Raw genomic sequence first — 12,500 nt, 5'->3', positions numbered from 1 at the left:
TGTTGGGGTTTCGTCTGGGGAAAGTCTGGTCTTGATGTGGATATGTGTTCTTGATTCTGACTTCGTCTTGAAACTTACCTGGTATGACGCGTAGCGGTGGCAGAACAGCTGGAGGTTGTGGAACAGGAATATCAGGTGCCTGTGGACCAGGACCATATGGAAAATATGGAACAAACGGGCCAGTACCAGGACCACCAGGAACATATGGGCCAGTACCAGGACCACCAGGAACATACGGTCCAGTGCCAGGTCCACCAGGAACATAAGGTCCAGTGCCAGGTCCACCAGGAACATAAGGTACAATCGGACCGGGAACAAGAGGTTGGACCTGGTGACACAATATCTGGTACTCCTCTAGAGAAATAACAGATACACACATGTAGGTGTAGGTTTAGCTAAATCAGTTCCACAAGCATATGTAACAGGTAGATAGAACTGCATCAGTTCATACATGAGTAACAGATATTTCTCATGGACTCTCAGTTAAAGTATGTCTCGCTATATGAGATCTATATGATACACACCTGTAGCAGGTATATTTACTGGTGCTCTGTGTTGATAAGTATACCTAATATATGTTTGTATGTATGCATTAACCAAAATATGCCATTTTATTAGCTATACCAACCTACTAACTAATTAAAGACCACATGTATGACAAGTGTGTTACCTGATCCATGAATGGGGCAAATCTCAGGGATGGTGTTTCTTGCCCAGCAGCGGCCCAATGAGCAGCAGCACTGGGTCTTGGTCATACGCTGGGAGTTCTGGTTTGCACAGCGGTTATTTAGGATGCTGTCATAACAAATCCCTGCATGGGCATCTACAGTATACAGGGAAGAGGAGACATTAAGAGACATATTAGTCTCAGATTATAAGACCACTGAACAGGATGAACATTGCACAGGTCAGAGAAGAGACCAGGAGGGAAATACAGAAAGAAAGAGAAGAGAAAATTGGCATTTAGTGTGTAACAACATGTACGTTTATAATGTGCATTCCTTCCATGGCAAACATCCTCCTGAAAACTGAAAACCAGACAACATCAGTTGAACATCCCTGACCCAAGAGAGGAGGAGGAGGAGGGTGGAGGGGGAGGAGGGGGTTGGCTGCATGTTTGGAAGAAGCTCTTGGCTGGAAAATCAGAGTTCCCTCCACAGTGTCATCAACCTCTCAGTGAGAAGCAAAGGAAAAGCTATGATCTACATTTTACTTGACAGAGACAAATGATCACATGGACAAGTTCTTGTGGAAGTCCATATGTGTTCAGACTGAATTTACCACCATAGGACCATCAAACTGTTGGTGCCAACCTGTATGATCTCATTATGATCTCATGTTTCAGCTATTAGAAAATGTGTAAAATGAGTCAGTGACGCAATTAAACTTGGAAAATCATTTTATTTTGACTTTCATTGCCTTTCACTGACAAAGTTCAGTTTTAATATCTATAAAGATCACAAATGATGAAAGCATTTAGATTGAGCAAAGTATCACACACACACACACACACACACACACACACACACATGACAGAAAGACAGCTGCAATCATGATTTTTTTTTTTAAACATTTAGAGTATGTAACACTCAGCTGGGTTCTTTCTGTGTTTCCTCCCAATACCAACCAAAAGAAAAGGGTCATCACCCAGGGTACACAATATAGAGACTATGTCTGTTTCCTGAGATAAACAAAAAACTATAAATACTCAGAAAATTTGTTTTAATAACCTTATTAGCATAAAATTAGATCATAGTGAATGCACAGCCAGCACCTTTGATCTGAAACTAGGACTGTTATATATAAGATCACTGGAATCTAAAGCCGTAATGGATAATGAAATGATTACAGATCAGAGTGTTTAGTGTTCTGTGTTTAACAGAAACATGAGTCAAACCAAACGAGGTTGTCGCATTAAACAAAGCTTGTTGGCCCAGTTATAGTTATATACATCAGCCGTGCCTAACAGGCGGGGGAGGAGGTGTCGCAGTTATACATGATGATAAGCTCTGAGTCACGCAAGAATCTAGACACATGTTTAACCATGGGCGTCGGAACCATTACATGTGTTTTGGACAGGACCCACCCACTTTTTAAGACCAATAATATTGGACCCACCCACTTTTTAAGACCAATAATATTGGACCCACCCACTTTTTAAGACCAATAATATTGGACCCACCCACTTTTTAAGACCAATAATATTGGACCCACCCACTTTTTAAGACCAATAATATTGGACCCACCCACTTTTTAAGACCAATAATATTGTACCCACCCACTTTTTAAGACCAATAATATTGGACCCACCCACTTTTTAAGACCAATAATATTGGACCCACCCACTTTTTAAGACCAATAATATTGGACCCACCCACTTTTTTAATACCAATAATATTGGACCCACCCACTTTTTTAAGACCAATAATATTGGACCCACCCACTTTTTTAAGACCAATAATATTGGACCCACCTACTTTTTAAGACCAATAGTATTGGACCCACCCACTTTATAAGACCAATAATATTGGACCCACCCACTTTATAAGACCAATAATATTGGACCCACCCACTTTATAAGACCAATAATATTGGACCCACCCACTTTTTAAGACCAATAATATTGGACCCACCCACTTTATAAGACCAATAATATTGGACCCACCCACTTTATAAGACCAATAATATTGGACCCACCCACTTTATAAGACCAATGAGTTGGTCTGTAGTGAACTCAGAGATTACGCTGACCCATTCTATCCTCTACTGTTGTAGAAAGGACATTATTTACACTATTTACTGTAGAGTGTCACACAAATGAGGATGAGGTTCACTTCTGAGTCTGGTTCCTCTCAAGGTTTCTTCCTCACATCATCTCAGAGAGATTTTCCATGCCACCATCACCGCCAGCTTGCTCATTAAGGATAGGGATACATTTAAATTCATATTTTTAAATGAATTTTAAACTTTAAATGTATGTATTAATTTATTATCAGAACATTCAGTAACATATTTTGTAGCGCAGTGGCAGCTGAAGTAGTAAAGGCTCCTGGCTGTTGATTGGAAGGTTGGGGTTCGAGCTCCAGCACTGTCACGGTACTACTGTTAAGTCCTTGAGCAAGACCCCTAGTCCAAGACCTCTAAAACTCTGCACTCTGTGCCATGACCCCAACCTCCAAAGCTGAGATATGAGAAGAAAAGACTCCCATTGTGCTGTAATGTATATGTGGCAATAATAAAGTCTTCCTGTTGCTCAGACAACCTTTCAAATAAACACTAACATTATCATAATGTTTACATGAATATTTTAGGTTCCAGAAAAAAACTTAAAAGGTTCTGCAAACCTCACATTGTTAGAGAAAATGTTTGCAGTTTTTTTTTGGCTGAAAAGGTTCCACCAAATAAATCTGACCATGAAGGATTTCAACTCTTTCTAGTAGAGGGAAAGAATGATGGAGAGATCTGCTGCCACGTTCCAGAAAGACAGAGAGAGAGAAACAAATGCATGACTCATATTTCCCTACATCAGTCCAATTAACCCTTTATCTCTTCCCCATCTATCTCTTTATCTTCCTCTTAGTGACCATTTCACTCTATTTGTCTCACCATCTTTTCTCATCTCATCTCTCTCTCTCTCTCTCTCTCTCTCTCTCTCTCTCTCTCTCTCTCTCTCTCTCTCTCTCTCTCTCCTCATACCTCAACTACAGAGGAGCTCATTGTTGTGGAATCACTGACGCCCACCAGATGACCTAAATTCTGCTGCAAGGATACAGTAAAGGTTTCATGAGTTGTCTAACCTGTGTGTGTGTGTGTGTGTGTGTGTGCGTGTGTGTGTGTGTAAAAACTGAACAATACAGTATATTTAGACTAACACATGCACTTATGGAGTTTTTCCCTACACATTAGATTTCTTTCAGGTTTCACAAAAACGTCCAGATCAGCATGTGAGTGGAAACATGCTGTAGATCTTAGACCAGGTTCTTCAGGTCTCTTTAAAAGCCACACCCACATTTACATAATGTTTCTGACTATGACTATATATTCAATTCAATTCATTTTAACTCTTTCATTTTAACTAATTCATCTTAACATCAAACTTAGAGTTTGGATTTATTTCGAGCTTGTTACATATGAGGTTTGTGGTTCAGGGAAAAAAGCTGACAGTAAAGTATCCAGTCTATAAATTATATGAAATAATTTGAGATACACTGAGGCCAAGTCCTGCTTCTGTGTCTGGTGAACTTATTTGCCTATTTGTTAACATTCCTGCACGGATAATGTAGAACAGTGCAACATGAAATATTAGCATTAGATCAAATCTGCATATCATTGACTTTATGCTAAAACATGTTTTATGTGAACAAAGATCTGCACAGTTTGAGCCAAGACTAACTAAATTTAAATTGCCTGCCAAAAATTCTATTCTTAAAGCTAAAGAAGATCTAAAGTCATACACATGATCATTACTCAGTCCAGCATTATAACTGGACTCACGACAGTTTGCTGCTTTGCTGTGTATTTTGTCACACTGTATGTTTAAAGAGCCTGGAACCAACTAGCATATTGATGGTCAATCATGCCCCTTTACCCCCGAGGCAGTTTGAGTGCTGGTTCGGAGCCTAATTTAGAACCAGTTCTTTCTTTTCCGACAGCCAAAGCACCGGCTCTGAACCAGGAAAAGTGGTTCTTAAGTAGCACCAAAACGTTGCTGGCGTAGACTTAAGAACCGCTTGTAGGTGGAGCTACTGTTAGCGCCTGTGGGCGGGGCTACTGTTAGCGCATTTGATAATGTACCTTAAGTAGGGGCTGTGGGTGGGGCTACTGTTAGCGCCTGGGGGCGGGGCTACTGTTAGCGCACTTGATAATGTACCTTAAGTAGGGGCTGTGGGTGGGGCTATTGTTAGCGCCTGGGGGCGGGGCTACTGTTAGCACATTTGATAATGTACCTTAAGTATACTAATGTTTAATACACTTTTACTTTACCGCGATATGATACATTATCAGCACACATGATAGTAAGTAGCTACATGCTAAGGCTAACTTTTTTCTGTGTTAATGATAAAATAATGTTATGTACTTTCTCCATTACAACCTCCGTTTATACAGATTACATGGAGCTGCACGTACACGTTGGATTCGCCGCGTTTGGGTGTTAATGTAGGTTCACAAAGCCATGAGCATTAACAGTAAAGCAACATCCACCATTGTTGATGTGTTTGTGTTTGTCGCTGCTGCGATAAAGTTGCTGTGTAACGTGACACGTATACAGTGACGTCACACTCGGCTTTGTGACGCTCTCTAACTGATGGAAAGACAAACCGGTTCTTAGAAGGTTCACCAGTGGAACCAACTTTGAACCAGCACCCAGGTCTTTTTGGTGGAAAAGGGGCATCAGTGGGCTAATAAAACTCAAATTAGACACTTTCGTGTCTTTTGGAACAAATGATGAACTTAACCGAGTGAAGAATTGATTCCAGTCAATAACCAACAAACTGAAACAACATAACTCTGAGATGTTTCATCACAAACACTTTGTTCAGCCTGAAGCTCACCGATGCATCGTGATCCATCCAGAGCCGTGTCATATCCCACAGGACATCTACAGACGTAGCTGCCGATGGTGTTGGAGCATTCGCCTCCACTGCATAACCCAGGGATTGTTGAACACTCGTCTACATCTGAGAGAGAAAGTCGAAGAGAAGATTTTAGTCAACAAATATAAGAAGGGGAATTAGTTTTCCTGCCAAGGCTGAGTCTGGTATTTAATACAGAATTACTAAAATAATCACCATCCATCAACCATCCATCAACATAATCCACCATAATCAACCTTATTACAGTGCAGAATTATGTTAAATGTCTGCAGTGATATGTACTGTACTGTACTGTAATGTAATGTACTGTAATGTAATGTACTGTACTGTAATGTACTGTAATGTACTGTAATGTAATGTACTGTAATGTACTGTACTGTACTGTAATGTACTGTACTGTAATGTACTGTAATGTACTGTACTGTACTGTACTGTAATGTAATGTAATGTACTGTAATGTACTGTACTGTAATGTACTGTACTGTAATGTACTGTAATGTACTGTACTGTAATGTAATGTACTGTAATGTACTGTAATGTACTGTACTGTACTGTAATGTACTGTACTGTACTGTAATGTACTGTAATGTACTGTACTGTAATGTAATGTACTGTAATGTACTGTAATGTACTGTACTGTACTGTACTGTAATGTAATGTACTGTAATGTAATGTACTGTAATGTACTGTAATGTAATGTACTGTAATGTAATGTAATGTACTGTACTGTACTGTAATGTACTGTAATGTACTGTACTGTAATGTACTGTAATGTACTGTACTGTACTGTAATGTACTGTAATGTACTGTACTGTAATGTAATGTACTGTAATGTACTGTACTGTACTGTAATGTAATGTACTGTAATGTACTGTAATGTACTGTACTGTAATGTAATGTAATGTAATGTACTGTAATGTAATGTACTGTAATGTAATGTAATGTACTGTACTATACTGTAATGTACTGTAATGTACTGTACTGTAATGTACTGTAATGTACTGTAATGTAATGTACTGTACTGTAATGTAATGTAATGTACTGTAATGTAATGTAATGTACTGTACTGTAATGTACTGTAATGTACTATACTGTAATGTACTGTACTGTAATGTACTGTAATGTAATGTAATGTACTGTAATGCACTGTAATGTACTGTAATGTACTGTAATGTAATGTACTGTACTGTAATGTAATGTAATGTAATGTACTGTAATGTAATGTAATGTACTGTAATGTACTGTACTGTACTGTAATGTAATGTACTGTAATGTAATGTACTGTAATGTACTGTAATGTACTGTAATGTACTGTACTGTAATGTACTGTAATGTAATGTACTGTACTGTAATGTACTGTACTGTACTGTAATGTAATGTACTGTACTGTAATGTAATGTAATGTACTGTAATGTAATGTACTGTAATGTACTGTAATGTACTGTACTGTAATGTACTGTAATGTAATGTACTGTACTGTAATGTACTGTACTGTACTGTAATGTAATGTACTGTACTGTAATGTAATGTACTGTAATGTAATGTACTGTACTGTACTGTACTGTACTGTAATGTACTGTACTGTAATGTACTGTAATGTACTGTAATGTAATGTAATGTACTGTAATGTACTGTACTGTACTGTAATGTACTGTAATGTACTGTAATGTACTGTACTGTAATGTAATGTACTGTAATGTACTGTAATGTAATGTACTGTACTGTAATGTACTGTACTGTACTGTAATGTAATGTACTGTACTGCACTGTAATGTACTGTAATGTACTGTACTGTAATGTACTGTACTGTAATGTACTGTAATGTACTGTAATGTAATGTACTGTAATGTACTGTACTGTAATGTAATGTAATGTACTGTACTGTACTGTAATGCACTGTAATGTACTGTAATGTACTGTACTGTAATGTAATGTACTGTACTGAACTGTAATGTACTGTAATGTACTGAACTGTAATGTACTGTACTGTACTGAACTGTACTGTAATGTACTGTAATGTACTGTACTGTAATGTAATGTACTGTACTGTACTGTACTGTAATGTACTGTAATGTAATGTAATGTAATGTACTGTACTGTACTGTAATGTACTGTAATGTACTGTACTGTACTGTAATGTAATGTAATGTAATGTACTGTACTGTACTGTAATGTACTGTAATGTACTGTACTGTACTGTAATGTACTGTAATGTACTGTACTGTACTGTAATGTAATGTAATGTACTGTACTGTACTGTAATGTACTGTAATGTAATGTACTGTACTGTACTGTAATGTAATGTACTGTAATGTACTGTAATGTACTGTACTGTACTGTAATGTACTGTAATGTACTGTACTGTAATGTAATGTACTGTAATGTACTGTACTGTACTGTAATGTAATGTACTGTAATGTACTGTAATGTACTGTACTGTAATGTAATGTAATGTAATGTACTGTAATGTAATGTAATGTACTGTACTATACTGTAATGTACTGTAATGTACTGTACTGTAATGTACTGTACTGTAATGTACTGTAATGTAATGTACTGTACTGTAATGTAATGTAATGTAATGTACTGTACTGTAATGTACTGTAATGTACTATACTGTAATGTACTGTACTGTAATGTAATGTAATGTAATGTAATGTACTGTAATGTAATGTACTGTAATGTAATGTAATGTACTGTACTATACTGTAATGTACTGTAATGTACTGTAATGTACTGTACTGTAATGTACTGTAATGTACTGTAATGTAATGTACTGTACTGTAATGTAATGTAATGTAATGTACTATACTGTAATGTACTGTACTGTAATGTAATGTAATGTACTGTAATGCACTGTAATGTACTGTAATGTACTGTAATGTAATGTACTGTAATGTAATGTAATGTAATGTAATGTACTGTAATGTAATGTACTGTACTGTAATGTACTGTAATGTACTATACTGTAATGTACTGTACTGTAATGTAATGTAATGTAATGTAATGTAATGTACTGTAATGCACTGTAATGTAATGTACTGTAATGTACTGTACTGTACTGTAATGTAATGTACTGTAATGTAATGTACTGTAATGTACTGTAATGTACTGTAATGTACTGTACTGTAATGTACTGTAATGTAATGTACTGTACTGTAATGTACTGTACTGTACTGTAATGTAATGTACTGTACTGTAATGTAATGTAATGTACTGTAATGTAATGTACTGTAATGTACTGTAATGTACTGTACTGTAATGTACTGTAATGTAATGTACTGTACTGTAATGTACTGTACTGTACTGTAATGTAATGTACTGTACTGTAATGTAATGTACTGTAATGTAATGTACTGTACTGTACTGTACTGTACTGTAATGTACTGTACTGTAATGTACTGTAATGTACTGTAATGTAATGTAATGTACTGTAATGTACTGTACTGTACTGTAATGTACTGTAATGTACTGTAATGTACTGTACTGTAATGTAATGTACTGTAATGTACTGTAATGTAATGTACTGTACTGTAATGTACTGTACTGTACTGTAATGTAATGTACTGTACTGCACTGTAATGTACTGTAATGTACTGTACTGTAATGTACTGTACTGTAATGTACTGTAATGTACTGTAATGTAATGTACTGTAATGTACTGTACTGTAATGTAATGTAATGTACTGTACTGTACTGTAATGCACTGTAATGTACTGTAATGTACTGTACTGTAATGTAATGTACTGTACTGAACTGTAATGTACTGTAATGTACTGAACTGTAATGTACTGTACTGTACTGAACTGTACTGTACTGAACTGTAATGTACTGTACTTTACTGTACTGTAATGTAATGTACTGTACTGAACTGTAATGTACTGTACTGTACTGAACTGTAATGTACTGTAATGTACTGAACTGTAATGTACTGTACTGTACTGAACTGTACTGTACTGAACTGTAATGTACTGTACTTTACTGTACTGTAATGTACTGTACTGTACTGAACTGTAATGTAATGTACTGTACTGAACTGTAATGTACTGTACTGTACTGAACTGTAATGTACTGTAATGTAATGTACTGTACTGTACTGTACTGTACTGTAATGTACTGTACTGTACTGAACTGTAATGTAATGTACTGTACTGAACTGTAATGTACTGTAATGTACTGTACTGTACTGAACTGTAATGTACTGTAATGTAATGTACCGTAATGTACTGTACTGTACTGAACTGTAATGTACTGTAATGTACTGTAATGTACTGTACTGTACTGAACTGTAATGTACTGTAATGTAATGTACCGTAATGTACTGTACTGTACTGAACTGTAATGTACTGTAATGTAATGTACCGTAATGTACTGTACTGTACTGAACTGTAATGTACTGTAATGTACTGTAATGTACTGTACTGTACTGAACTGTAATGTACTGTAATGTAATGTACCGTAATGTACTGTACTGTACTGAACTGTAATGTACTGTAATGTACTGTAATGTACTGTACTGTACTGAACTGTAATGTACTGTACTGTACTGTACCGTAATGCACTGTAATCTAACAACATTACACTGCATATCACTGCAGACATTTAGCATAGTTTGTCTGTATTTCACCTATTTCCTTAATTAAACTGATCATGGCAGTATAACAGAGACACACAGATCCATCTGAGAAAGTCATGTTAGGTCCAACCAAGATGGCCTTCTAAAATGTATTTGATCATATCTGGAATTCTTTCACACACTCTTCTGGGATTTGAGGGATCATGTAATTATTCCTGTGCAGAGGTGACTGAGTCGACTGAATATGTGCGGGTGTGTGTTATGGCTGGTCTACGAGTCTGTTCCTCTTTCCTTGAATCCACACACACTACAGAGGTTGGACTATTACAGCCCCGGTAATGAAACCTTATAAACTCAACGAAGCAGGACTAAAAATAACTGCTCTGTCCCATCATATAAACAAACACCAGCTGGAGATGGAGTGTGTGTCTCTGTCTCCAAGGTAAAGACGGGGTAGTTTCTCTCATGTACACCAGGAGAACTCCATCAGTGAGAAAGCATGATATATGAATCTGTGAGCTGTGGTGGTGTTAATTCAGCCTCCCTCTTAAATGTCTTTTTCCAACATAGCTTAACATTTTGGACTGGATTTATTCACATCCTTTGAACAAATCATCAAATTTCCATAATATCGATTCTGAACCTGACTCCGATCACCACTTAATGCTGAGGATCCTGATCCAATCAAGACCTTGATTTGAACCCTGTTCTCCACATTGATCCAGTTTTTGGCCCTTCTAAAACTCTGCCCTTGACTGAATAGTTCCATCTCATGATTCTGATTTTGGGTCTCCCATTATCCTAGATTTTGGAGCTCTGAAACCACCTAACCAAATGATCTTATGACCTTGACCATGATCCTGACCCTTCATGATTCTGGCCATGACCTTTCAATGACTTTGATCTTGACCCTTTCAAACATTTGATTCAATTAAATTAAATATTTAACTGTAGATATTGACTCGGAATGATTAGAAAACCAGCTGGATCAAACTTTCCCTTTATCTCCACGTTCTTAGAAAAGTTAGTAGGTCAGCAGTTAGGCTCATACCTGCATAGTGCACTGGCTAAAGTGGTAAATGACCAAGTACTGGCCTCTGATTAGGGTTGTGTCTCCTTATGTTTGTTGCTTGACCTTAGTCCAACTTTTGATACCCCTTTTCATAATATACTTAAAGAAAGTAAAATGTTCTGAGTTAAGGGAACAGCCGTCTGCTGGATCGCTGACCCACTGCTCTTTACTCTATACAGTAAGATGAACACAAAATGAAAGAGACCAGTTTAGCAAAATTGAAGAATGTATAAATAACATTAAACATTGTGGAATTATTAACGTCCTCCTACTGAATTCTGACAAAATAGAAGTACTTGTACTAGGGCCACATGAAGCCGACATCAGCTGGTCATGTAGTAAGTCTTCTTCTTCATCTTGGTATGATTATTGACTCCGGTCTCTGGAGACTTTGTGTCATTTAGACAGACTTATTTCATCTCTGATATAATATGATGTCATTACATGATGCAGAAACACTAGTTCATTTGTTACCTCTAGGTTGGATTATTGTAATACTTTACTGTCTGGATGTTCCAGTAGGAGCATAAACAAGCTCCAGTTAGTCCAGAACACAGCAGCTAGAGTCCTAACTAGAACCAGAAGATATGAACATATCACCCTGATCTTATCCTCATTGTATTGGCTTCCAGTCAAGTTTCACATTGATTATAAAACACTATTATTAACCTATAAAGCACTGAAGTACCCAAGTGATCTTTTGGTCTTTTATGCTTCAGCACATCTACTTTAAGTGTACAGGCTATTTGTTGGTACCTAGAATAATGAAGACTACAGCAAACATCCTTCTGCTTAGTGTTTGTTATAATCTGATACACACATTTGTTTAGATGAACATTTTGTGATTTTTCTTTGTCTATATTTTGGATGTTAGAAAAACCTTTACAACATTTTTTAACTAATGAAATGTTTATGTAACTTTACAATTGACATTCAGCACTAACTAAAAATAAGATTTCAGTGATAAATTGTTCATGTCTCTTTCTGCAGAGTCGAATAAACAACCACAGACCAAAGTATTTAAGTTTTATAGTTAGACGTCCAACCTCCAAGCCAGCGTTTAATCCCAGATGTGTCGTGAACTAAAGGGTACGAGTGCCTTTGATTGACTTAATTTAAGGCCTGACCTGCACCAGATAAATTTAGCTTAAACACCATTATTAGTGTAGAAAAGTGGCAGAACTCAGAACTAACTGTGATCTTAGTGTCTGTGTGCAGAACAACACGTCTCACACACAGTTATCCTGAGAAAATGAGC

General features: G+C 36.8%; 1 protein-coding gene across 1 annotated transcript in view; it reads right to left on the bottom strand.

Moving 5' to 3' along the window:
• fbn1 (fibrillin 1) overlaps positions 1 to 12,500 on the bottom strand; it is a 78,036-nt gene that overhangs the window by 46,138 nt on the left and 19,398 nt on the right. The window contains exons 9-11 of the mRNA XM_060878494.1: positions 5,553 to 5,678; positions 671 to 823; positions 79 to 354 (exon numbers count right to left, since the gene is read on the bottom strand). Of these exons, the coding sequence (XP_060734477.1) occupies positions 79 to 354; positions 671 to 823; positions 5,553 to 5,678 (555 nt within the window). The remainder of the gene's footprint in view (positions 1 to 78; positions 355 to 670; positions 824 to 5,552; positions 5,679 to 12,500) is intronic.

This window comes from Tachysurus vachellii, chromosome 9, assembly GCF_030014155.1.
Source record: "Tachysurus vachellii isolate PV-2020 chromosome 9, HZAU_Pvac_v1, whole genome shotgun sequence".
NCBI lineage: Eukaryota > Metazoa > Chordata > Actinopteri > Siluriformes > Bagridae > Tachysurus > Tachysurus vachellii.
The sequence above is the reverse complement of the archived record's forward strand: the minus strand, read 5'-3'. Positions and strand labels throughout refer to the sequence as shown.